General features: G+C 36.4%; 6 protein-coding genes across 6 annotated transcripts; 3 read left to right on the forward strand and 3 right to left on the reverse strand.

The window, feature by feature from the left end:
• Positions 1 to 432: 432 nt before the first annotated feature.
• Positions 433 to 1721, forward strand: LOC127155217 (transcription factor HES-5-like). Its single transcript, XM_051097311.1, has 2 exons — positions 433 to 539; positions 650 to 1721. Exons 1-2 carry the CDS (start codon positions 492 to 494, stop codon positions 1058 to 1060), a joined length of 459 nt encoding a protein of 152 aa, XP_050953268.1. The 5' UTR covers positions 433 to 491; the 3' UTR covers positions 1061 to 1721.
• Positions 1722 to 2777: 1056 nt separating this feature from the next.
• Positions 2778 to 4008, reverse strand: LOC127155219 (transcription factor HES-5-like). Its single transcript, XM_051097313.1, has 2 exons — positions 3917 to 4008; positions 2778 to 3807 (listed from the first exon to the last, which is right to left on the reverse strand). The coding sequence occupies exons 1-2, from the start codon at positions 3962 to 3964 to the stop codon at positions 3397 to 3399; spliced, it is 459 nt and encodes a 152-aa protein (XP_050953270.1). The 5' UTR covers positions 3965 to 4008; the 3' UTR covers positions 2778 to 3396.
• A 3391-nt stretch (positions 4009 to 7399) lies between these two features.
• Positions 7400 to 8872, reverse strand: LOC127155218 (transcription factor HES-5-like). The gene is made up of 2 exons (XM_051097312.1): positions 8781 to 8872; positions 7400 to 8671 (listed from the first exon to the last, which is right to left on the reverse strand). The coding sequence occupies exons 1-2, from the start codon at positions 8826 to 8828 to the stop codon at positions 8261 to 8263; spliced, it is 459 nt and encodes a 152-aa protein (XP_050953269.1). The 5' UTR covers positions 8829 to 8872; the 3' UTR covers positions 7400 to 8260.
• A 1535-nt stretch (positions 8873 to 10407) lies between these two features.
• Positions 10408 to 11501, forward strand: LOC127155216 (transcription factor HES-5-like). The gene is made up of 2 exons (XM_051097310.1): positions 10408 to 10499; positions 10612 to 11501. Exons 1-2 carry the CDS (start codon positions 10452 to 10454, stop codon positions 11029 to 11031), a joined length of 468 nt encoding a protein of 155 aa, XP_050953267.1. The 5' UTR covers positions 10408 to 10451; the 3' UTR covers positions 11032 to 11501.
• A 4229-nt stretch (positions 11502 to 15730) lies between these two features.
• Positions 15731 to 16954, forward strand: her12 (hairy-related 12). Its single transcript, XM_051096805.1, has 2 exons — positions 15731 to 15950; positions 16057 to 16954. Exons 1-2 carry the CDS (start codon positions 15786 to 15788, stop codon positions 16462 to 16464), a joined length of 573 nt encoding a protein of 190 aa, XP_050952762.1. The 5' UTR covers positions 15731 to 15785; the 3' UTR covers positions 16465 to 16954.
• A 2554-nt stretch (positions 16955 to 19508) lies between these two features.
• Positions 19509 to 26776, reverse strand: LOC127154916 (taste receptor type 1 member 1). Its single transcript, XM_051096794.1, has 7 exons — positions 26625 to 26776; positions 26113 to 26401; positions 24289 to 25044; positions 23988 to 24209; positions 22282 to 22402; positions 21127 to 21497; positions 19509 to 20661 (listed from the first exon to the last, which is right to left on the reverse strand). Exons 1-7 carry the CDS (start codon positions 26774 to 26776, stop codon positions 20107 to 20109), a joined length of 2466 nt encoding a protein of 821 aa, XP_050952751.1. The 3' UTR covers positions 19509 to 20106.
• Positions 26777 to 27861: the final 1085 nt, after the last annotated feature.

The raw sequence follows: 27861 nt of genomic DNA on the forward strand, positions 1-27861 counted from the left end.
AAATAATAATTAAATGTATATTTGTGGCACAAAGGTATTCTTTTCCTTTGAATAATTTGCAAAACATACTGTATATACCTTGAGACTCATGTCTAACTCTCAAGAGACAACAGGACAATTTTGGGCCTTGTGTGAAGAACACAATAAACTGTGCTTTAAAGACCGAAGCGACTTGCAGTCACTTAGATCACTTTACGAGGTCACAAATTTCCCACATTCACAGGCCACTAGCTGAATCAGTCTTCATCCCTCTTAAACGCCCCTCCACCTGCTCCCCAGAGATGCACTCATTGTGTCAGAGCAATAAGGGCTTCAGCAGCCATGTGGCGGCTCAAACGCTCCCATTGGTTGCAGACTGTGAGAACCTCCAGCAAACTCCAGACTCACACATTCATATGGAGATTGGGGAGTATAAATAGAGGGAGAGGAGTGAGAGTCGAGCAGAGATCACATCTGATCCTAACGGAGAACTGAACACAAGACACACAGCTATGGCACCTACAATCATCTGCAGAGAACAACTTCCACTCACAAACAAGGTAAATATATTTAACATCTCATATCTGACTGCAAAAAATCATAGATTGTTCTGAAAGTACATAAATGATGAATTCATGTTTCTAAATGCATCTTCCTAATGTTTCCTCAGCTGAGAAAGCCAATAGTGGAGAAGATCCGCAGAGAACGAATCAACAGCAGCATTGAGAAGCTCAAGTCTCTTCTGGGTCAAGAGTTCCTCAAGCAACAGCCCGACTCCAGACAGGAGAAAGCTGACATCCTGGAGATGACGCTGGATTTCTTGAGACGCCAGCAGTGCTCCCAGAATCCCTCAGTCTGCTCTACTGCAGCTCATGACGGACGCTCTAAATGTGTGCAGGAGGCCGTCAACTTCCTGTCTCAGTGTGCAGTGCAGACCGAGTCCCACAGAAGACTGCTGAAGCACTTCCTGCACATGCAGCCCTACACAGAGAACAAGACACGTGTGCCGCCTCAGATCACTTCACCAGCCGCACAGAGCAGCAGCAAAAAGCAAACTCTGGCGCTCTGGAGACCCTGGTAGAGACACCAGGACCCGTATGATTATCAGACAGAATTCATAATGCCAGTCTGAGATTGGCATGGACTGTAATTCAAACGTAGGAATTGATTTCCGCCTCTGCTGCTTATGCAGGACCTTTAATCTGCTTTCAGAGAAAGTTTGTTTTATTGAAATGAGTAATATTTGATTAGAATGTACACAATCATTTGCAATGTAAAATGACTATTACATTCGTGAAAATTAAGATTCATAAAAACGTTGAAGTCTGATTAAGACGTTTGAGCTCTTGTAGCTCTTTCACCCATATTGGGTTTATACTCTCTGCATCTAAAGGATGACGACACTGCTTTCATTTCCTGAAAGCTTTTTGTGTTATATTTCTGTTGTTTGAAATACATCTAATGCTTTTCTTATTATATAAGAAATATTCTTCATTTGAAGGATATTTGATTGTGCATTCAAAGCACAAATGATTGATTTTAATGTTTGCATGTGTTTACATGAATGAGACATTTCCCCTGTAAAGGGCAGTTTATTGTCACTGTTAGTGATTTGAATGTTATTCTTTGTATTCAAAGTCAAGTTTTTACCTTCATTGAAGGTGTGTTCTTTGCATCACTTCATACTGAAGTACAATGTGAAAATAAAATTGAAGAATATAATCTGTACAATGTTTTGAATGTTTCTTCATCAATCAAAATAAATCACAGCACATTTGCACACTATAAAGATGTTTTAATTGCTGTTTAGTCAGTCTGCGCTAAAGGTCTTTCATTTACCATATAAAATAGTGATTACATTTAAATGTAAAATGTAATTTGAACACTTTTTAATAAGTTCTTTATCTGTTAAGCTCTTTAAAGTCAAATGAAATCATTACTACACTCTAAAGTTACGAAAGCTGTCAGTGGGCTGGTATCATTTAGGTAATATGCCACTGAACCCAACGCAAAAAAATGCATATTTAACTGATTACTGCTGCTAAAAATGGTTCATTATTGTCATGTCTTAGGCTGTATTAATCAGTCAGACAGGGAGAACATTTGGAGTACTATACACTTAAAAATAAAGGTGCTTCATGATGCCATAGAAGAACCTTTTTTTTGTCTAAATGGTAACATAAGGAACTTTTTCTTTATTCCGTGTATCGGTGTAATAAGGGCAAATAAGGTACAAAAGGTGTACCCTTTGTAAGGGTAACACACCAGTGACAGCTTTTGTACCTTTTTTTCTGTGAATGCTCCTGAGAAGTTTGAATATTATGGTATGGTTTGCTCATATTTGCTGTAATGAAGAGAGGGACTGTGCTGCTGTCGTCTCAAGAAACTAACTCCTCCACATATATATATATATATATAAAAATACACATATATATCTTTATTTATCCTCTAATAATAATTCGCTCTGCCTGGTGAAATTCATGTCTGAGCTATACTGCTCCATGTGATGAAAATGCATTATTGTTTTATTGAGTAACTGCAGTTAATGTAAAGGTCAGTAGTCAAATATGACATGAATGAATTGCAACCTAGACTTGAATAGAGACACTATAATTTTGCTTATAAATATGAACTGGTATATCTTCAAGTACATGCGCATCTTAAACCACACCACTAGTTTAAACTACATAGTGAGTTAAAATAATGTGCAAATGTGCTGTGATGTTGTTGTGTGTTCATCTGATGGACAAGGAATTCAGTGACAACAAGGAATTATATGCAGAAAATATATTCAAATTTATTTTATCCTCTACTTCAATATGAAGCAATGCACAGAAGACACCTTCACAGAAGGTAAAACCTTGATTTTGCTTATAAAAGAAATTTTAAATCACTAACAGTGACAATAAACAACTGCCCTTTACAGGGGAAATGTCTCATTCATGTAAACACATGCAAACATTAAAAACAATAATTTGTGCTTTCAACACACAATCAAATATCCTTCAAATGAAGAAATATTTCTTACATAATAAGAAAAGCATTAGACATATTTCAAACAACAGAAATATAACACAAAAACCTTTCAGTAAATGAAAGCAGTGTTGTCATCATTTTGATGCAAAGAGTATAAACCCAATATGGGTGAAAGAGCTACAAGAGCTAAAACGTCTGAATCAGACTTTAACGTTTTTATGAATCTTAATTTTCACGAATGTAACAGTCATTTTACATGGCAAATGACTATGTACATTCTAATCAAATATTACTAATTTCAATAAAACAAACTTTCTCTGAAAGCAGATTAAAGGTCCTGCATAAGCAGCAGAGGCGGAAATCAATTCCTACGTTTGAATTACAGTCCATGCCAATCTCAGACTGACATTATGAATTCTGTCTGATAAATCATACAAGTCTCTACCAGGGTCTCCAGAGCGTCAGAGTTTGCTCTTTGCTGCTGCTCTGTGCGGCTGGTGAAGTGATCTGAGGCGGCACACGTGTCTTGTTCTCTGTGTAGGGCTGCATGTGCAGGAAGTGCTTCAGCAGTCTTCTGTGGGACTCGGTCTGCACTGCACACTGAGACAGGAAGTTGACGGCCTCCTGCACACATTTAGAGCGTCCATCATGAGCTGCAGTAGAGCAGACTGAGGGATTCTGGGAGCGCTGCTGGCGTCTCAAGAAATCCAGCGTCATCTCCAGGATGTCAGCTTTCTCCTGTCTGGAGTCGGGCTGTTGCTTGAGGAACTCTTGACCCAGAAGAGACTTGAGCTTCTCAATGCTGCTGTTGATTCGTTCTCTGCGGATCTTCTCCACTATTGGCTTTCTCAGCTGAGGAAACATTAGAAGATGCATTTAGAAACACAAATTCATCATTTATGTACTTTCAGAACAGTCTATGATTTTATGCAGTCAGATATGAGATGTTAAATATATTTACCTTGTTTGTGAGTGGAAGTTGTTCTCTGCAGATGATTGTAGGTGCCATAGCTGTGTGTCTTGTGTTCAGTTCTCCGTTAGGATCAGATGTGATCTCTGCTCGACTCTCACTCCTCTCCCTCTATTTATACTCCCAAATTTCCATATGAATGTGTGAGTCTGGAGTTTGCTCCAGGTTCTCACAGTCTGCAGCCAATGGGAGAGGACTAATGACATAGGGAACAGAGGGCCGCCACATACTAAATGACATACTTACTGCTCAGGAAACAATGAGCACGTCTCTAGGGAGCAGGTGGAGGGGTGGGTGTTAAGGATGGAGAGTGTGTGAGAAACTGGAGACCCTTCGTTTAAAGCTTTGTTTGTTGTGTGACACTGGGGTCATTTATTGACAAAGCACGTGCCATTAATAGTGGAGCATTCCCATTGCCAAAACACAACGCAATATTTCAGTTTTTATTCAACATGAGGGGAATCAATTGATTCATCATAAGGTTTCATTTTTGGTGGACATTTAAGTAGCTTAATAATAACTTTTCAGTGTAATTCAGATGTCCCTTTTCAAAATAAATTAGTGATTCCTATAAAGCAGGCGTGTATGGACCCCTGGGGGTACTTGGAAACATTTTGCTTTTGTTTTGTTAAACAAAGAAAAAGATTAAAATAAGTAATTGTGATTCAATTCACTTTTTTCCCATTTCATTTTAAATATAAAAATCATAGTAATGTTTTTATTTTATTTTAATTATTTTCTGGGTACTTTAATAATACTGGTGACTCTAATAATATTAATGATAATGCTTTAAAAAAAATCAACAAAAAGGTTGCTAGACACAGGTATACACTCCTAATCAATTATTAAATGCTTGTGGGCAGTAATTAAAAAAAAAAATTATAATGATGATAGCAAAGCATTTAGCAAAGATGCATTAAATTTTGTCAAAGGTGACATCTATAATGTTACAAAAGATGTTTGTTTCAAATAAAAGAGCTTCTTTTGAACTTTTTATTCAGCAAAGAATCCTGAAAAAAATGTATGATATTTCTACAAAGATATTAAACAGCAAAAACTGTTTTCAAGAATTGATAGGAATAAAAAAAAAAAATTTTAACTGAAAATGCAGCTTTGCCATCACAGAAATATATTTTCAAATATTGCTTTGGTGAGCATAAGACACGCAGCAAACTATTAAATGGTAGTGTAAACATTAAGATATACACCTTGTGTAGGCTTTTGCATTCTACGAGGCAAATATCAGGAATTACAAAGTATTTCTCATTAATCATGACTCTGAAATTTACATAGGATAACCACAATTTTAAAAAAAGAGTAATCTCCAAATACAAGTAAAATCAGTCTTGTGATCTGTATAAAAAAGTAAAATCTGTCTCGTGGTTCTCTGTTGTAGTTCTTATGGGCATGTGCTGAATTGTTCTTAATGAAACACACTATTGTTAAGTTCTCTTAATGGGCAGAGTGTGGGAAAACTCCAGGGAATGAAGTCTCAGTACAGCTTCACCCCGTCAGTCAGGGCTTCATACAGAGACAGTTCTCTATTGTCTCCTTATCAGTGTAGGTTGAGATGTTGTGGTTGTATGTTACACAGATTATGTTCTATATTTTGCAGTTTCTGTATGTTAACATGATCATTGTTCACTGTGAAAAGTATATGAGCTGAACCTGCATGGAAAAGAATATGCAGGAATCTTTTCCCTAAGTAATTACTGTAAATGCGCACATTTTCTGAGAGGTAGAAACTTCTTTCAAATCAGGTTCACTAGTTAGACCTACAGTGCATTGCGAAAGTATTCATACACCTTAATTTTTTTTTACATTTTGTTGCAGCCTTATGGTACACTGGTTTAAAGCACAAAACATGTTTGGAACAACTTTGCAAATTTATTAGAAATAAAAAACTGAAATGATTCCACTGCATAAGTATTCATACCCTTATCTGGGACACTTTAAATTCATATTGCTTGTAGATGTTACTACACTTCAAGTGGAGTTAAACTGGGGCAAATTCATTTGAATGAGTATGATTTGGAAAGGCGCACACCTGTCAGTAAAAGGTCTAACAGCTGAAAATGCATATCAGGGCAAAAACATGCCCTGAGGTCAAAATAACTGCTTGTGGAGCTCAGAAACAGGTTTGCGTCAAGGCACAGATCTGGGGATGAGTTCAGAAAAAATGCTGCTTCATTGAAGGTTCATAGAACCATGTAGCCTCCGTTTTCCATAATGGAAGATGTTTGGAACAACTAGGACTCTTCCTAGAGCTGGTGTCCTGACCAAACTGAGCGCCAGTTCAGTCTTTATGGCGGTGTGGCCAAACTCAACCCCCTCCTAATTGAAGACACATGAAAACTCACTTGGAATTTACAAAAAAGCACCTTAAGGACCCTCAGACTGTGAGAAACAAGATTCTCTGGTCTGATGAACCTCAGTTCCAAGCAACATGTTTAAAGGAAACCAGGCACTGCTCATCATCTGCAGAGTTGCATCCCAACAGTAAAGTGTGGTGGTAGCAGCCTCATGCTGTGGGGCTGTTTTTCAGCAGCAGGGACTGAGGGACTCGTCAGAGTAGAAGGAAAGCTCAACACAGCAAAATATTAGAGAAAGCCTTGATGAAAACGCAGACTAGAACATTCAGAACCTCAGACTGGGCAGAAGGTTCACTATCAGACAGGACAAAGACCCTAAGCACACAGCAAGAGTGGCTTATAGACAACTTTGTGAATGTCCTTGAGTGGTCCAGCCACAGCCTGAGCTAGAACCCAATCAAACATTTCTGGAGAAACCTGAAGATGTCTGCCAGCTCCCATCCAAGCTGACAGACATTGAGAGGTGAAGTGATGAGGCGAAGAATGGCAGATGATTGCTAAATTGAGTTGTGCAAAAAAAAAAAAAGACTTGAGGCTGTAAAGGTGCTTTAACTAAGTACTAAGTTAAGGGTATGAATACTTAAGTAATGTTTTTTTTTAGTGTTTGACAAGTTGTCAAATCTGTTTTTTTGCTTTGTCATTATGGTTTATGGAGTGTAAATTTATGTGGGGGGGGAAAAAGTACTTTAAAGCAGTTTAATATAAGGCTGCAACATAAAACATAAAAAATGAATACTTTCCCAAGGTACTGTATGCTATTTTAATACCTTAAAAGACAAAATAAGTTAAATAAAATTATTTAACTGATCTCAACACAATTCTTGAAATGTTGTAACCCTTAAAAATACTGTTTCTACTACTAAAATGTAACATTTTATTTAACATACCTCATCTTCCACATACAACATGCTTATTTTCTTTTTAAGATCAAACCTTGATTTAGTCTAATTTTAAATGTGTAAAGTTTTTTTTTTTTTAAACACTGCCCAGTTGGAAACACTGATCAATAAGCTTTTGGAGAAGTTGATAAAAACAAGTTTTACTCTATTAAGAAATATCTACGAAGTATATAGCTCAAGTAACAGAACACTGAACAAAAAAGTTGATTGTACCATTTATTTGTCATAAGCAATATGATTGCTGCTCTTCATTCATGAGCGAATCTGACAATGAACTTTTGCCTCGACTTTCACGGACATTCAAGTGCCTTAAAGTAACAAAGCAGTAACATCAGTAACAATATGTAAATACATATTTTCTCAATCATGAAGAACTCATGTTATTATATCTGTAGTTCTCTTGAGCTGAGAAGAAATTGACAATGTCACAGACATTAAAATTATTAAACCAGTGCAAGTTGCAATGCAAGACACCTTCAAAGAAGGTAAGAACTTGACTTTGAATACAAAGAATACATTTTAAATCACTAAGAGTGACAATAAACAACTGCCCTTTACAGGGGAAATGTCTCATTCATGTAAACACATGCAAACATCAAAAACAATAATCTGTGCTTTCAACACACAATCAAATATCCTTCAAATGAAGAAATATTTCTTATATAATAAGAAAAGCATTAGATGTATTTCAACAAAAAAGAAATATAACACAAAAAGCTTTCAGTAAATGAAAGCAGTGTCGTCATCCTTTAGATGCAGAGAGTATAAACCCAATATGGGTGAAAGAGCTACAAGAGCTCAAACATCTTAATCAGACTTTAACGTTTCTTCTAACGAATCTTAAATTTTCATTAAGGTAAAAATCATTTTACATTGCAAATGATTGTGTACATTCTAATCAAATATTACTCATTTCAATAAAACAAACTTTCTCTGAAAGCAGATTAAAGGTCCTGCATAAGCAGCAGAGGCGGAAATCAATTCCTACGTTAGAATTACAGTCCATGCCAATCTCAGACTGGCATTATGAATTCTGTCTGATAATCATACGGGTCCTGGTGTCTCTACCAGGGTCTCCAGAGCGCCAGAGTTTCCCCTTTTCTGCTGTTCTGTGCGGCTGCTGAAGTGATCTGAGGCTGCACACGTGTCTTGTTCTCTGTGTAGGGCTGCATGTGCAGGAAGTGCTTCAGTAGTCTTCTGTGGGACTCGGTCTGCACTGCACACTGAGACAGAAAGTTGACGGCCTCCTGCACACATTTAGAGCGTCCGTCATGAGCTGCAGCAGAGCAGGTTGAGGGATTCTGGGAGCACTGCTGGCATCTCAAGAAATCCAGCGTCATCTCCAGGATGTCAGCTTTCTCCTGTCTGGAGTCGGGCTGTTGCTTGAGGAACTCTTGACCCAGAAGAGACTTGAGCTTCTCAATGCTGCTGTTGATTCGTTCTCTGCGGATCTTCTCCACTATTGGCTTTCTCAGCTGAGGAAACATTAGAAGATGCATTTAGAAACACAAATTCATCATTTATGCACTTTCAGAACAATCTATAATTTTTTGCAGTCAGATATGAGATGTTAAATATATTTACCTTGTTTGTGAGTGGAAGTTGTTCTCTGCAGATGATTGTAGGTGCCATAGCTGTGTGTCTTGTGTTCAGTTCTCCGTTAGGATCAGATGTGATCTCTGCCTGACTCTCACTCCTCTCTCTCTATTTATACTCCCCAATCTCCATATGAATGTGTGAGTCTGGAGTTTGCTGGAGGTTCTCACAGTCTGCAACCAATGGGAGCGTTTGAGCCACCACATGGCTGCTGAAGCCCTTATTGCTCTGACACAATGAGTGCATCTCTGGGGAGCAGGTGGAGGGTGGGAGAGTGTGTGAGAAAGTGCAGCCTTGTTGCTCACCATTAGGATTAATTGCTCTCAAAAGCACGTGCTGTTTATGTGAAAGACCCACAGTGAAAATGAGTTCAAAATTTCTTCCATTTTTCCTTATTTTTAGAATAATTTAGAGAATTACTGAAGTATCATATAATACGATCATAAAGATAATAAAGGGTTTGAATTGAAAATTCATACTCTAGCCAATAAATATCAACTACTAATCATCAAAATCATCTTCGATTACACTATGGCAAAAACATTTGGAAAATTACAGTTTTTTTATTGAATGAATCTGTTTACTGAATTCTCACTTTTAAGTATGAATCTATGAGTCGAAACAAGCAAACAAATGCCCATCTCAATTAGGGACAGTGTCATAAACACCCCTGTGAGGTTTCTATAGAGTCCCTTGACGGCATGCCTAATTGCCTGCAGTAAGGCACACTTCTATTCATCTCTAATGAATGGACAGACTGTGGGAAAGCTGTGGAAAGTGCAGTCCCAGTCCCGCACTACATCTCCTTCAAGACTTCAGTCTGGATATCTGAACTGCATCTGAAATTGTAAACCTGTGGCATCTTACTATCGAATTGCTGTCCGCTTTTTTTCCCCACTCAAGGAATTCTGAAGTAAATATTTTAAGGACCAATTGACTATCATGTAAGAAAGTGTAAATATTGTTGATTAAACCAGACATTGAATTAATTAACCAGGTATTATAGGGGAATTACGGCACCTGAAACCACCTTTTGGATATTTTTTCAATTAAACTTGAAAAATAAAAACATTTTAGGAACTGCTTAAACACGCTCCTTAAAAAAAATGACAATAAATTTAACAAAAAAAGTTACGTAAAATAAATAAAACATTTTGATTCTGCACTACTACTAGGTCACTTACCAAGTAAGAAAATTGCCTGATGACACTGATCAATAAAAGATAGAATTTAGAAAGAAAACAATGTGTTTTAAATGAAAAAAAAAACAAATATAAGCATTTTCTTTAACAATCTCTGATGTACATTCAATAAAAATGGCGCATGCTCTTTTACAGGTTTCTCAGCATCATGAGACTTCAAAAGGGGTTTCCACTTTCTCACAAACTTCCTCCCTGTAATACATCCCTCTCCACCTGCCTGTCAGAGACGAGCTCATTGTTTCCCGTGCAATAAATGCCTCACTGAGCATGTGGCGGCCCTCTGCTCCTTTGAGCCTTTCAAACGCTCCCATTGGTTGCAGACTGTGAGAACCTCCAGCAAACTCCAGACTCACACATTCATATGGAGATTGGGGAGTATAAATAGAGGGAGAGGAGTGAGAGTCAGGCAGAGATCACATCTGATCCTAACGGAGAACTGAACACAAGACACACAGCTATGGCACCTACAATCATCTGCAGAGAACAACTTCCACTCACAAACAAGGTAAATATATTTAACATCTCATATCTGACTGCAAAAAAAATCATAGATTGTTCTGAAAGTGCATAAATAATGAATTTGTGTTTCTAAATGCATCTTCCTAATGTTTCCTCAGCTGAGAAAGCCAATAGTGGAGAAGATCCGCAGAGAACGAATCAACAGCAGCATTGAGAAGCTCAAGAATCTTTTGGGTCAAGAGTTTCTAAAGCAACAGCCCGACTCCAGACAGGAGAAAGCTGACATCCTGGAGATGACGCTGGATTTCTTGAGACGCCAACAGCGCTCCCAGAATCCCTCATCCTGCTCTACTGCAGCTCATGACGGACGCTCTAAATGTGTGCAGGAGGCCGTCAACTTTCTGTCTCAGTGTCCAGTGCAAACTGAGTCTCACAGAAGACTACTGAAGCACTTCCTGCACATGCAGCCCTACACAGAGAACAAGACACGTGTGCAGCCTCAGATCACTTCAGCAACCGCACAGAACAGCAGCAAAGAGGCAAATCCAGCCTCTGCTGGCCTCTGGAGACCCTGGTAGAAGCTGTTCCATGTGAATGTAAACTACCACGATTAACTGCGTTATAAGAGAACATGTTGTTCTAGGTCTACCTCTTTCATGAGAGAATAATTGCCTGTATTTCAACATTTGGAATTCACTGTACTTTTGCCTTTGGCAAATCATGCTTCAAACTAATTGAATCTGCTATGTTAGCAACTATATATATCTCACAGTGAGAAGCAATATTAATATTCTATGAACATGTTTAATGTTTTTAAATAGATCCAATGGATCTTATGGTTTATTAATCTCTTGTTCTTTTTTGAACATTTTATTGTTGGTGTTGTAGATTTTATATAATCAGCTATGACTGACAAATTCTTTTATAAAGATTATTCTGGTAATTGTGTTTTAAACAAGTGAGAGATTTATCTAACAATCAACAATGTAATGCACTAAACACAGATGCTGGATATCATCTGCAAATGTTTTATGAAAATAAATGTCTATTTTACGTCACATTTTTGTAGCAGTGTGCTCATTCATAAAAAAACAACAATTACCTATGGGTCATTCCGTATCAACCCAATCAGAGCTCCCCAGCTCAAACTTCAGATTTTGTTAATATTTTCTTTCTGTAGAAGGACAAACATATGTGATGAAGAAAGCTAAATATTAAATGTCTCATATTTATTTACTGAGTAATCCATTATTTTGTAGAGGGGGTCTAAATGACAATTTTCACCTGAGATTTTGAGCCATTGGTGTAAAAATGACTTTAGAAAGCTGCCAGCATCGTTATTTTATCCTTACACGGAGATTGGTAGGTCTATTAGTAAAATCTGTTGACTTTAGCAATTTTTGTTTCATCATATGCCAACGGTGACACTTCAAAAATGGCAAAAAGATAATAATGCAGTTCTATGAGTAAATTGGTAAATTGTTTACATTTTCAGTGGTCAAAAACTCAAGCAAGTATTATCTCCTAATAAGATTCCTTATAATCAGTTAGGATAGCTGGCATCAGTCACCAGATAATTATGTCAAACATACACACAATTTTCCTCAAAGGGAAGGATCAGCAAAACTGCTCATACTGTACATTCACAAAAACAACTGCAGGTCACTTTAAAAGACAAACTGAACACGACAGACAAATACTTTATAATCAAGTTCTCTAAGAAAAATTATGCTTTTCAGATGCTGCTCATTAAACAAGGTAAGGACAGATAAACAGACCTATGCAAAATGAAATATAAGCAGAAACACTGCTTAAGGACATCAGTGATTGCCTCGGTCAATCACACACTGTACTACTCACCATACTAAAACAACTGTTTAAAAATTTTATTTGGCTTAAAATGTATTTTATTATTTAGCACTTTAGAAAAATGCATGAATAAACACCTGACTTGAACATTTTTTGAAATGTTTAGTAAGAATTTCTAGCATTGACCTGATTTGAAAACTGTTGCTGAATCCTGGGAAAGTCCTAAAAGTGTTTGAGAAGTGTCTGAAGTCCAGATGGTCTTGCTACGTCTTAGGTCCCCCCCTCTAATAAAGAGAGTTCAAACACCGTGACTAATGTGATGTGTAACAAGACACACTTCTTTTGTTTCCTTACTGTGGGCAGTCAATGAACAAACTGTGGGAAAGGAAGGTTGGCCTCTCATACAGAACTCATGGGAACTTCAGTAAAAGCCCAGTGCCTTATGTCACACAAACCTTATGTCTTCAGGCCTGCTGCTACAGGTGGTTGAGAGTAGAGGAATCACAGGAACAAAATCATATATCCAACACAACTGAAACTGGAACAGGCCTTATATCTGCTATAGTTGTGAACATATGTTTTTTAAAGTAATAATTTATATTTCTTTGCCAAGAAGTCTTAAAATGTCAAAGTGGTCTGTATTCCTCACTACTGCACAACCACAAGCTTGATATCCCGAAGTTTGTATGTGACACTAAGACTTACTGTTTTACAACAAAGATGCAATTAACATTTTCAATGGAGCAATTAGTGCATTGTTTGCACTCATCAGATTAGAGCACCCAGGATGGTGGGAATGTCCTCAAACAGAAACTCACAGTATTTCAATAGCCTATTTGTGATAAATACAAGCTCTGCAATTGGATATGAACCTCTCTGGTTCATAAGGGCAAAAACGCATTCGGTTTTGCATCTCTCAAACTGGACAGATAGTGAAACTGAAGTGCTTCGACTCATGTTGTAGCCTGTGCGAACAGCATTTTTGTGTGTTCACTAGTAAAGTCATACTGGTAATTTTACGGCGATTTACTGGGATCGCTGTGTGAAAGGGGCTATGCACCTTTTGGAAGTAAGCTTATGGGTGAGACTTCCGCTTTATTATAAAGTATCCACCTTATTTTTCAATGCGGAAGTAAGCTGTTTTCTGGTAATGTGTTAGGCGTTCGGTTCATAATCCACCATAGAGAAATGACGAGAAGAACATCGAAGTGCAGTAAACGGTAAAACAGTTTGCACTACAAACCAGTGTGTTCATAATTAAGATAATACATTAAAATAATATGGTAAAACACACCAGTTTGCAATATTAAGCAGCAAAATGAGCTTTTTGTGCAGCTAAAAATAGCTGGAAGTGGATGAGACCGGAAGCCAGACACAAAAAAAATGTACAAATGGCTGCACCCACTCTTATGGGAAAAATAAGGTGGATATATAAAGTATAAAATTTACAAATGGCCACGCGCACTCTGAAGAAAAAGGTGGATAGAGACTAAGTAATATAAACGAACTGAACAAGTATTCATATTTCAGACAGAGGAAATGTCTTCTGAACAAAATGTAAATGCTGTTAACATATACAAAACTGGCTGTCACCATACACAATTGCGTATTTGCTGTTGTTCTGAGGGATTTCCAAACGTGTCCAAATAGCACCATTAATAATCAATATTCACCTGCTCGTTCTCACTGCACTTCATTGCCACGGTAAAACCACTTTAGTCACGTGCTTGTGTTTTGTCTGTGTCTAGCAGTGGGTAATTCTGACTCTTCTGGCTTTTGATAAACACTTGGCGTCTGCCGGGACAGTGTGTGACCGGGACAGAAGCGGCGGGAACAGCAGGCCGCGCACAAACTCTCTGATCTCCTGACGCGTGCTGACACGTTACATAAAATAAGCTAAAGCAGAACAAGCTTATGCTTTGATCAAGTTCCAAATCTACTATTTCGTCTCCTATAAATATTTTTGGAGATGAGGATTTAGATGTGAGGATATAATTGTTTATCTCACGCGTGCCTTTACAGTTCTCATGCAGTTTCACGGCAACATGAGAACTTCCGTAATCTGGCACGTGGACGCGACTGTTTTGCCGCCTAACTTTAGCAGAGCTGACAGTCATGTTGTTAACACTTATCAAAGGAATATTCTTGGCCTGGGAACGGACTCAAGTCTGTGTTTCCAGCTGGGTGTCTCGTGCCTTTGATGTGATGTAGCAGTTTTAACCACGTGCCTTTGTAGCAAGCAGGTGTTGGTCACGCTCCTGATAAATTTGCATAAAACATCTTAAACACACACACACACGCACACACATATTTGTATTATTTATTTATTTTAAACCCGAATATACATACTTTCCTAAGCATACAATTTCTAATCTATCTATTTTTCTATCTATCTTAATTTTATATTTTGTATTTATTTTTAACCTGAATGTACATACTTTTCTAAACATACAATTTCTAATATATATACATTTATAGAATTTAGATAAATTATATAAAATGTATAATATTTATAATGTATAATATATAATTATTTTCATGCATACTATATAATTATACATATATATATACACACATACACACATTTTATATATTTTAAATGTTTTATAATTTGTATAATTATAACAATTATAATTTTTGTAATTGTTTTATATATATATATATATATATATATATATATATTATAATGTTTAATTTTTATATTAATTATACATTTTATTTTGTTTATTTTAAACGTAAATGTACATAGTTTTCTAAACATACATTTTCTAAAGTATATTTTGGTTACACAAAGTATGAATTAACTCTGCATGGTTTATAAAATATACTTTATTGCAATAAAACATGTATGAGCATCAACTGAACAAACAATTTTCACTCAAAAAATGCTTGTAAATTTCACAATTAAAGAAAAAAAAGTAATGCACTGAATTAAAGTTACATTTTAAAGTAGTATACTACTTAGTATATAATAATATTTCCATGTGAAACATACTCTTATAATCTAGTTTTACTTACAACTTTGAAAAATAAGTTTTTACAGTGTTTATTCGCTTATGCTATCTAGACTCCTTGCAATATATAAAATATACTTACTGCATTAAAGTGTATGTGCATAAAGTATTCATCATCACTGAACAGTTTGGGGTATGTTAAGTATTTTTGCATATATATAAATGTGTGTGTGTGTGTATATATATATATATATATATATATATATGTGTGTGTGTGTGTGTGTGTGTGTGTGTAAAAACAAAGTGCATTTGAACACATGCACAACCTAAATTCATCATAATTTTCTGGTACAGAAATTAAATCCTTTTTTTCTAATTGGCTAAAGGGCCAAATTCCTTCACTAAACCCTCAAGTGTGGCGTCCCTCTGATACCTTGGGAAACATTCCTTCAGTGGAAGGCGAGCAGGCAGTTAACCATAAAATTAATGTCCTCTATTGTTGTGATGAGCCGGCCCTCTGGTCTCAGAGTGTGGGAACAGTAACACAGCACAGGCCACATGGCTTTGTAATGCTAATGCTGCTGTATAAATACAGGGGGCTGCTCCTCAAACAGACTCACAACTCTTTTTGCCACAGAAGAAAAGCAAGCTGCTCCAGCCTGGACATGGCACCCCATTCAGTTACGCTCTCGTCTTTTGACCATCTTCACTTCAGTGACAAGGACAAAATGAAGGTATGTTCAATTACCAAATGCACTTCTACCTCCAAAGCTATGCACCAAAATTGTATTCGGTATGCAGTCTAAAACATGTTCTAATCATGTTCCTGTACACTTTCAGCTGAGGAAGCCAATTGTCGAAAAGATGCGCAGAGACCGCATCAACAGCTGTATCGACCAGCTCAAGAGTCTCCTAGAGAAGGAGTTCCACAGCCACGACCCCAGCGCCAAACTGGAGAAAGCCGACATCCTGGAAATGACCGTCAGCTTTCTCAAACAGCAACGCCAGCAGCAGCAACTTCCTCAGAGGGACTATAATGAAGGCTACTCTCACTGCTGGAGAGAGTCTGTCCACTTTCTCACTCTTCACTCCACCGGAGGAGGATCCGGCCGGGAGCTCCAGCATCTCCACAACGCCCAGCGAACGAGCGCTGCTATCGGCTCCGCTCCGCCGGCACCTTCCTCTAAACTGAGCATGGCCGGTTTGGAACAGCCTGACAGCAGGAGGCCCGTCTGGAGACCCTGGTAGAGAAGCTGTGAACTGTAAAAACCCTGAGGGACAGTCGTATTAACGTCTCTCATCAAAGTAGGAGATTCATTTCCAAAAATGTGCGTTCGTGTTGTCATCATATTGATTGACAAAAACTTTAGACAAACATGTGTTTGTCAATAGAAAGAGGTGGATTTGTGTGCTTCTTCTTATTTTAATAGCTCTTAATGTGATATTTGACCACATGTGATTACTTAGATTGTGATGTTTATGTTTATATATATTTTAATGTATGAATATTTAAATGAGGCTGACTCCAGTGGAGTTTTCTGTATCAGATTTTTTAAATGAAACTACTTAAAAGTTTTTCAGTATCTTTGTGTTTGCACTGAGAATTCTCTAGTTTGTTAGGTAAGGCATGTTGTACCTTTGATAAAGGATCCAGTTTGTTGTCTTGACCAATGATGTTTTAAAAATGAGCTCTTATGTCAAATATTTTCTGCTAATAAAATTCTACATTATCAATTAATTTTTTCGGTGTTTTAATCACTGTTTGCATGTCACAGACCCTTCATTTGTTTTAATAGCTTAAGAAACTGGCACAATATGTGCAATGGTTTGAAAACTATTTTAAAAAACAGAGTTGACCATTAAAGAGTTGACCATTAAATTAACAAGTAATGTTAACAGGTTAGGGAACTACATAAAACATCACTTGTGGGCTGATTTACTAACTGTAGGTAAACTGAGCTAACTGGTTTAAAAACTCTCAATTTGTGTCTCAATCATTGATTTTTATTTCTAAATAAGTTTTATTTTATAGTTCCGTCAAATTAAGTATTCCAGAAATGTATTTAATAAAATATAAAAATAAAACAAATAGAGGTTTAAAACATTCAAAATGACTTCACATTCATTTTTAAATTTTATTTGTATATATTTATTTAAATTATTTATTTATTTGAGGCAGACAGTGAGAAATACTGGTATTTATTTATTTATTTGCATTATTATTTTACTGGAACACAGTCAAATTTCATGTGGAATTCATTAAAAACACAATACAAATGTTTTATTTTAAGAGCGATTGTCCCTAATAAACCTAGACTACGTCTATGTGAGGTTTGTACCAGCACAGATGGGTAACGTCAAGTCAATAGAATTACGCAGCCTCCCCTCTACAGGCACACTTCTATTGTTCTCCCCTCCTGAGAATATCACACTCACAATAGGAAAGTAGTGTGGGAAACACTTCCGTGCTCCCAACTCACACGTTCCGGAGTCAATGGAGATGACCTCCCTAACAACAGCAAGCCTTTCATCCTATCTTTTCCCAGGGGCTCATGCAAGTGTGTGTGTGTCACTGAACAATTAGACAAGCAACAAGTGGAGTCCAAAAGTCTACATGGAAAATTCAGGATTTTAAATTCTATTTAAATCTGGTGAGAAACAGAAAGATTTAGGATTTTGAAAAATGTAAAACGAAGAAAGAAACTAATCAAGTAAAATTGTGACGCTTTGTACAGCTGGTCAGATGTTCGTCCATTAAAGCTCAAATGCTGTTTGGGAATTAAAGGAGTATTTCACCCCTAAATGACAATTTGCTGAAAACGTATCCTCAAGCTATCTAAGATGTTGATGAGTTTGTTTCTTCATTGAAACAGATTTGTAGAAATTCCAAATAGTCCAAACAGCTGATAAAAACATCACAATAATAAATAGGTAATGCACATAATCTTGTGATAGTGTTTGTAATAAACAAATCCATTATTAGGATGTTTTTAACTTTAATGGTTATAAAACCATTGCTTCAGGCTATAATATGAGTCCTCTATTCATTGTCTGAATCGGGAGAGAAATATTCACGGGTCAAGCACCGTTAATATGTGACTGAACCACAAAACCAGTCTTAAGTAGCATGGGTATATTTGAAGCAATATCCAACAATACATTGTATGGGTCAAAATGAACGATTTTTCTTTTACACCAGTTATGTTCCATGAAGCTATTTTGTACATTTCCTACTGTAAATATATCAAAACTTATTTTTTAATTAGTAATATGCATTGCTAAGAACTTCATTTGGATAACTTTAAAAGTGATTTTCTTAATATTTTGCATAATAAAGCTTAAAGTTTAAAAAAAAAATGACCCTTGTGACCAGTTTTGTGGTCCAGGGTCACATATTTTAGTGTATTTTAATGTGAGCGGACTGGAGCAAGCATTATTATTGATTATAGACTTATTAATTTTGGACAGATCTGCCAAAAAAAATGCATTTGTTTATTACCAACAGGCAGCTTTTCACTTTACAAGAAGGATTGGTGTCATGTGGCTCACTCATGGATTACTGTGAGGTTTTTATCAGCTGTTTGGACTCTTATTCTGATGGCACCCATTCACTGCAGTGGATCCATTGGTGAGCAAGTGATGTAATGCTAAATATCTCCAAGTCTGTTTTGCTTACCAAAGTTTGCATTTATTTGATCTAAAATACAGCAAAAACAGTAATATTGTGAATATGTTTGATATTTATAATAACTGCTTTCTATCTGAGTATATTTTAAAAATTTAATTTGTTCCTGAGATCAAAGTTAAATTTTCAGCATCATTACTCTAGTCTTCAGTGTCACATGATCCATCAGAAATCATTGTAATATGCTGATTTGCTGTTCAAGAAACATTTTGTTATTTTTATTATTTTTATCTATATTTAAAACAGTTGAGTTTTTTTCAGGATTCTTTGATGAATAGAAAGATTCAAATATCAGCATTTATCTGAAATAAAAAGCTTTTGTAATATTATACACAATTGCATGCTTGGAGTCACCATATTTTTTAAGGGGGGATTGGAGAAATTACAGAAATTAATACTTTTATTTAGCAAGGATGCTTTAAATTGATCAAAAGTTATGATAAAGACATTTATAATGTTACAAAATATTTTTATTTCAGATAAATTTTCTATTCATCAAAGAAACCTAAAAAAAATTCTACTCAGCTGTTGAGCAGCAAAGCTGCATATTAGAATGATTTCTGAAGGATCATGTGACTGGAATAATGATGCCAAAATATCTGATTTGAAATCACAGAAATAAATTACATTTTAAAATATATTCAAATAGAAAACAGTTATTTTAAATAGTAAAAATATTTCAATTATATTTGCTGTATTTTACATCAAATAAATCCAGGCTTGGTGAGCAGAAGAGACTTCTTTAAAAAAACATTAAAAATCTTACTGTTCAAAAACTTTTGACTAGTACTGTACATGAGTTTTTCAACAAATTTTAAACTTCAGGTGAACTATTCCTTTAAAGGCGTACTAAAGACAAACAAGACGAGTGAAGCCATCTGCCTTTAAATCAGCTGCCCAATTAAATCTGTTCTCCGAATTGTTTGGAGTGAAACTGGGCACCCATGAGAGTGGAGCACATGACAGATGTTCACGCAGGGCAGTTTAAAACGGGTGCTCTGCCCTTTCGGTAGCCAACACAATTAGGCTTCCTCTGTCATTCTGCCCACTGGCTACGCATATGCCAAGCAGTCACAGTCCGGAGACAATTAGAGTATCGGCTGCTTCTAAACGACTGAAACTGGGATTATGTTGCTCTGTATTGTTAGGAGGCTCTACTGGATTATCCTAATGTTGACAGAGATAGTATTAAGTCTTATTTGCGTTCACTGCTTGGACATGGTGTACATCTGAATGCAGTTTTGGAAGTGAGCTGTCGTATTCATTTGGGGCTTTATTAACATTATGTACACCTTTGGCAAAAAGTATCCGCCGAGTATCCCTAGCACGCTAAATAGGATGGCGCCTATGTTTAGGGCCATGGCGAAGCTCCCTCTGGAAATGCAGTAAGCTGTGAAGAAAGTGATCCAAGAAATCATATATATCATGAGACTAAATGTAATGCATTTGGCCTCATTATAATTGGCCGGCAGATCTTTCCCCATGTAGCTCAAGCAGAAACAAATTAAGCTCAACACACACACAAAAATGAGCTCGGCGAAGGCCCCGAGAGACAGAGTCTTACTGCACTCTAGAATAATGCTGTCACTGTAGAAGTCATAGTCCCGAGATGGAAAGGGAGGGTCGAGGAGCATGCGAAGCAGAGAGATGAAGACCTCCACAACTGTCGTGATGAAGATGAATATCTCAGGGCCTCGATTCTTAGCCCAGGTCTCATAGGATCTCGGCAACTTGGAGGACCATTTAAATATACAAACCACCTGAAAAGAGAGATTCATGTTATATTCTGAGAACTGATGAGGATGAATGTTATTTGTTTAAGAATGCACAATATAGAGATACCATACTGGTTACTGGCAAACATTGGACATTGAAAGTGCCTCTATTATGCTTGTGAATGTAAATGATCTGCAAAGATGCAAAGCCAAAAGTGCACGATAAATAAAGTTCTTGTCTCCCAAAAGAAAGAATCAACTTTTTACGTTGGTCATCGTTTTAAGATATTTTCATCAAAAATATCTTAATTTGTGTTCCAAAGATAAACGAAGGTCTAACAGGTTTGGAACGACATGAGGGTGAGTAATTAATGACAGAATTTTCATTTTTGGGTGAACTAGTATACACATTAATATATTTCAAAGTGTACAAGTACTTTTGGGGCCACCAGACATCAACGAAATGGTGATCATTACTACATTCAATGTCAAATAAAGATCCCCTTATACCTGAAAAGAGCGCACAGTCACACACGCCAGGCACACGGTGAAGCTGATAATGAAGAGGGGCTGTTTGAGGAGGCAGCCGATCTGGGAGGGTCTGTTGAAGTGGCACAGTGTGCTGCAGGAGGCCACGGTAAGAGACGCCAGCATCAGCAGACAGGTCTTCCCTCCGGCCGACTTCACCACAGGAGTACTAAGGTTGAACAGGAAGATGACAGCTGTGCCAAGGGTGAGAAACAGGGTGAAACCCAGGTATATGAGCAGGGCTGTAGTGAGCGGAGCGCCCCACGGCAGGTACAGCTCTGCTCTCCTCAAACATGTCTCACTCTCTGATTCTGACCAGTAGTCTTTGTCACACGCTTGGCAGAAAGTGTAACCTACGAGAACATATGAAGTCAAGTTAACATAAGACACATTAAAAATGTTTCATAATGAGGCTACATTATAGAATTTAAAGTAATAGCTCACCCAAAAATGACAATTCTGTCATTAATTACTCACCCTCACGTCGTTTCAAACCTGTTAGACCTTCGTTCATCTTCAGAAAACAAATTAAGATATTTTTGATAAAATCCAAACTCAGATTTTATCAAAAATATTGTGTTCAAAAGATGATTGAAGGTCTTACAGTTTTGAAATGACATGAGGGTGAGTAATTAATGACAGAATTTTATTTTTTGGGTGATCTATCCCTCTAAAGGTGCAGTGTTTAACTGGCTCGTTAACATGGCTAGCAACCTGCTAGCAACAAAACTGTGTATTCTAACAAGAATCAATTGCAAATATTTAATTACATTACAGTAGATGATTTATCAGTAAGTGCTCCTAATAACAAGAAGTGGACGCATACTGCTTAACATTTTCCAGGTAAAGAAATAAGCAATGTTTTGCCAGCATATCAGGGCCTTAGTATTTACATTCTTTGAGTAAACCAGTTTACAAATGGCTTATATGTAGTTGTCCATGCATTAGCCAGGATATGTGAAAGAAATTTAACAGAAAAAGGAACAGCATGGAAATGTAAAGAGAAAAGGGGAGTCAAAGCTGAAGAAAGTGTGCCACCTGCTGGATATACTGTGAACATCTTGTGCGTTTTTCTCTATTAAACAACCTTATGCACTTGCACTTTATAATTATATGACATTTGGAGTGTTTTTGAACCTGTTTTGTTGAGGAAGGTGGCAGCAGGGCAGGCCATGCAGTCAAAGCAACATTTATGCTGTCCGGTCATGAGCTTCCTGTGTCCGTAAGGACACTCTGGAGAACACAGTGATTCAGGAACCTGAACAGAGCAAAAATATTAATGATATACTTACATTATTATTACTACTACAATTTCTGTCACCTTATTTTAATTATTTTCCCTTCTTTAATACATTTTTTATCATAATTATTTTTATTTTATTATTCATTTATTTTTGTCACTGCTTTGGTTGTGTAGATGCTGATGCAGAAAGTTTATGGTCAGTAATATTTTTTGTGTTTTTTGGAAAGTGTCTTGTGCTCACAGACGGTACAAGAGGGTACATAGCATTCCAGTAACTAATATTTAATATTTCAGTAACAAATTTTTTAGAAACAAATATTTAACATACACTGCCCTCCAAACGTTTGGAAACGCCCTAGAAAAGTGGGGTTTCGGACAATATTGGCATGAATCCTTTTTAATTTGTGATAATTTTGCACTGATAAGGGACAACACAAACTACGAAAACATATTTTATTACATAAACCGTTTATACACAGAAAAAAACTTACATTTTCGATTCATCAAAGTATCCACCATTAGCAGTTATTACAACTCTGCATAATCTGGGCCTAAATTCATTGTATTCTAAACTTAATTGGCAATCAATTGTTGAAGCTATTAAGGTGTGCTGACCCAAAAATCTTTTAAAAACCAGGGCCAAGTTTAAACCAGTAACCAGGCATCACAGCTGGCAAAGGGGCATGTCTGACTTTGACATGTATATATTGCCATTATTATGTAATCAACGTCAAGTTACCTTAATGTATTTGCACCAAAAAATGATAAGGATTTATGCTAATATCGTCCAAAACCACACTTTCCAGAGGTGTTTCCAAACTTTTGGAGGGCAGTGTATATTTAAGAAATATTTAATAATTTAGAAAAAATATATAATAATATTATAACAATACAATTTTTATAACTGTTTTCTAATTTAATATATTTTAAAATGTAATTTACGCCTGTGATACAAAGCTTAATTTTTAGTAGCATGTCTTATTTCATCCTTTTTGTTTCATTTATTTATTTATTTTTGTAATATGAATTAGAAAAGATGTTTTTCTCATTTTTTCCCACTCTTGTCATATGGCATGGTGGGCCAAATCAAAGAGCATCAGGGTCAATCGTGATTAATCACATACAAAATAAAAGTTTGAGTTTGCCTAATATATGTGTGTGTACTGTGTGTAATTATTACGTATATATAAACACAAACACATTCATGTATATATTTAAGAAATATTTACAAGTATATTTATTATCATTTTTATATAATTTATATTATATATAAATAAAAATATTTTGTACATAAATATTTCTCGTAAATGTATACATTCATTTGTATTTATATATACATAATAATTACACACAGTACACACATACATTAGGCAAACTCAAACTTTTATTTTGTATGTGATTAATCGCGATTAATTATCCTTTCTAAATGAATCTATTAATTTCTTTCTTTCAAAACAAAAATAGAAAAACTCACTGCCCCCAAACTTTTTTGATCAGTAGTGTAAGCAGTATGTTATGTAACAGGGCCAGTGAATAGTATATAAGGAAAATGAAATGCATAATGCATAATAATGAAATACATATAAGGAAAAAAACTTACCCTGGTTTCAAGAGACACTTGGCCTGCCCATTTAATCTGAGAGGCGTCTAACTGAAGTTCAGTCTGACCTGGGCTGTAATTCCCCACCACCTTAAATGACCACCGGCTGTCCGTCCATACCCACGTCACTATATCATAACCTGTAGGAGGGTCTCCATTCTTATCAAAATAAACGGAAGTATTTCGAATTGAAAACTGAACTTGTTTCAGCTGATGAAACACCTGAGGGATTTAAAAAAAGTCATTTTATTAATAATTCACAACACACTTTGCAAATTTTCTATAATATTACAGCACTCACCTCCCATGGCTGCACCTTATATTTCTGACACAGTCCAGAGTCACAATGCAGGATGTTGTGCAGCGCATGAGCCACCGCGTACACGGCCTTATACACGTTAAAAGCGGAAACGGTGTCATACTGTGACAAAGGAAAGCCTTGAACTGCTATTTTATAAAGGTTTGTGTTTTGCATACATGGGAGGCTGTGTTTGAATGGACTGTTTAGAGCAGTGTCTTTCAGCCTGGGCACAGAAAGCCTTTGGAAATCTTCAAACCCACTGAATTCAGTATTTTGGATTGCGACACCGAGGACAGTCCCTATCGTACTGATCCCTCGGATGCTACTCACTGTTGACGCCACCGACCAATCCTCTGTCCCAATCCACACTTTTCCTGTCACGTTTTGCTCGATAACAAAAGGAAAGAAACCAGCGACCCGCCTCTTACTGGCAAAGACAACTATAGTGTTGACTTTGGTTTTGAGGATGTTTTTAACCATGTCTTGCATGTATTGCTTCGTCTTGTCAGTAACAGCGGGTATCACGGCTTGGTATGCAATACATAAACTGTAAAGTGAAGCTTGCTGGGATAAGCCTTGCATTCCTTGTATACCGTATGAATTGTCACTACCGAGAAGGGCGATCCAGGTCCAGTTAAATCTGACAAGGATCTGTAACATTGCATTGACTTGGTTTTTATCACTGGGAATGGTACGGAAGAAAGCTGGATAGAGGACCTTGTTACTCAGCAATTCATTTGTAGCCTCGTAGGAGATCTACAAATACCAAAGAAAAAACGTAAAATTAAAATGGTATGGAGAAAAACATACATACACATGTACTTATTTCTATGTAAAAAAATATATATGAATATAAATATATATATAAGTTATATAAGTTATATTTTTAAACTTATTTTCAAAATACAGCAAAAGCAGTAATATTGTGAAATATTTTGGCTATTTAAAATAACTGTTTTCTATTTGAATATATTTTCAAATGTAATTTTTTCCTGTGATCAAAGCTAAATTTTCAGCATCATTACTCCAGTCTTCAGTGTCACATGATCCTTCTGAAATCATTCTAATATGCTGATTTGCTGGTCAAGAAACATTTTGTATTATTATTATTATTATTATTATCAATATTTCAACAAAAAACAAGTACATTTTTTAGGATTCTTTGACGCTTAGAAAGACCCAAAGATCAGCATTTATCTGAAATAAAAAGTTTTTGTAACATTTTACACTATACCATTCAAAAGCTTGAAGTCTTCAAAAGTATATTTTTTGAAGGGGGGGGAACAAAATATAGAAACTAATACTTTTATTTAGCAAGGATGCTCTAAATTGATCAAAAGTGATGATAAAGATATTATATGTTACAAAGAATAAAAGAAAACTGAAAAAATTCTACTCATAAATATAATAATAATAATAATAATAAAAGTTTCTGAGCAGCGAATCAAAATAGAATTATTTCTGAAGGATTATGTGACTGGAGTAATGACACTAAAATTTCAGCTTTGAAATCAGAAATAAATTACATTTTAAAATATATTCATATAGACAACTGTTATTTTAAATAGTAAAAATATTTCAAAATTTTGCTGTTGTTGCTGTACTTTGGATCAAATAAATGCAGGCTTGGTGAGCAGAAGAGACTTAAAAAAACATTATAAATCTTACTGTTTAAAAACGTTTGACTGTGTATGAATTAAATTAAAAATACATACATTTTAAATATAAATATTTTTAAAATACATAAAAAACCTGGTTGGATTACGGTATAACTGCTAACCTGATGATGATATTTTAGTGACTGCTGTTATGATAATGCCATACCTGAGGGACCAGGAATGCACCGAGAGCACCGGCTGGTGTGAAAGAGTAAGAACTGCTGTCAGGACCGATGATGGCCACAGTGGGGCTGTCCACAACTGAACTATTGTCCTGCTGGGCCAGCAGATCCAGAGTGGCCAGATTGCTGGCTAGGAGGGAGCATAAGTCGTATGTCTGGTAGCCAAGCGTGACCCCTGGAAGGAGCTGCTTATTCTGGGTGACGTTGTTAATTTCATCCACAGCATATCTGAAGGCCTGCACCAGATGATAACCATGCATGTTGGTCAAGCCTCTGGAAATAAAATTGAAGACAACAAGTGTTTACATTCTGCAAAGTATGGTGTTGTATGTAATCAATTTTTGTTTGTTTTTTGTTTTGAAGACCCCATACATGTTTTCCCTAATCAAAAGTGAGTAAATACATACCTGTAAAAAACACTGACATTATCAAAGACAAGTGGAATATGCAAAGTACAATAAAATGACATAATTTTTTTAAACGTTCAGATTCTTACTGTGTGCAGTCAGTCAGGTAAGGAATAGGTGGGATAGCGGAATCTGAATTATGGAGAGGGAACCAGCCAGAGATGATATAATCTCCTTGAAGGTGTAGCCCTCCACTGTCACTATATCTCAAGAGACAGTGAAACACAAGCCAGACCAACATCTTAGCCATTCTACCTCTGTTATGAGCTATTCAGAAACATATGAGCTTTTAAACACTTTTTTTCACACCAGCCCACTGTTTCTCCATACTGGTGGTGACAACGATTTGCATGTTACGTGTAATTACGTTACCACAGAAAGATTTGCCTGAAATGGTGACTAGTGCAATTGTAAAAACACAAACAAATGGGATAATGGAGTCTGTAAATTGTAACAAATTTCCCATGTCTCTTCATTAGATATTTCAGCAATATCAGCACCAATAGCAATATTTCTATTACACATCATCTACCCAACAAACACAGACCGTTGCCTCAACGTACGTTTCTTTTAACAGTTCAATAAACAAGGCGTTAATGTTTGTTAAGTTACATTTTAGACACGATAGTGCAAGCTAAATTATGGTTTTTGAGGAAAGCATTTCAGGATTTTTCTTCATACAATGGACTTCAATTGTGCCACCAATTTTGAACTTCCAAAAAGTAGTTTAAATGCAGCTTCAAAGGGCTCTAAACAATCCCAGCCGAAGAAGAAGGGTCTCATCTAGCGAAACGATCGGTCATTTTTTTTCGAAAAAAAAAATTTGTATACTTTTTAAGCACAAAAGCTCAGGTAGCACAGGCTCTGGGATGTGTGTCCACAGGTTGTTCTTGAACGATTCGTTCATTTTGAACAAATCTTTAATGTGACTCGCGAATAACGAGTCGTCTCGGAGAGTGATTCGTTCAGTCGCCCATGCGCAACATCCTGTTAGGTTCAGTACTGGAATTAGTTCACCTGTTTCGAGTCTTCGGGTTTTTCGAGTCGTTCGTTCATCTTATGGGGCTGTCACGTGATGCTGATTTTGCTAAAATGAACGAAATGACTCGAAAAAAGATTCGTTAATTTTGCTGAACGAGACTCAGCAAAATTAGTCAGTAAAATGATCCAAACTTACCATCACACGTCTAAGTTCATAGTCTGTGTACTCCGGCTAAAAAACTCGCTTTGTAAACACTGTCTGTTAGTTCCGCCTACATTCGGCATGACCTTTCGACGTGATTCAATACGTAGCGTCGTGAACGCGCATACTAGAACCTGTGCTAC

This window comes from Labeo rohita, chromosome 23, assembly GCF_022985175.1.
Source record: "Labeo rohita strain BAU-BD-2019 chromosome 23, IGBB_LRoh.1.0, whole genome shotgun sequence".
In the NCBI taxonomy this organism is placed as follows: domain Eukaryota; kingdom Metazoa; phylum Chordata; class Actinopteri; order Cypriniformes; family Cyprinidae; genus Labeo; species Labeo rohita.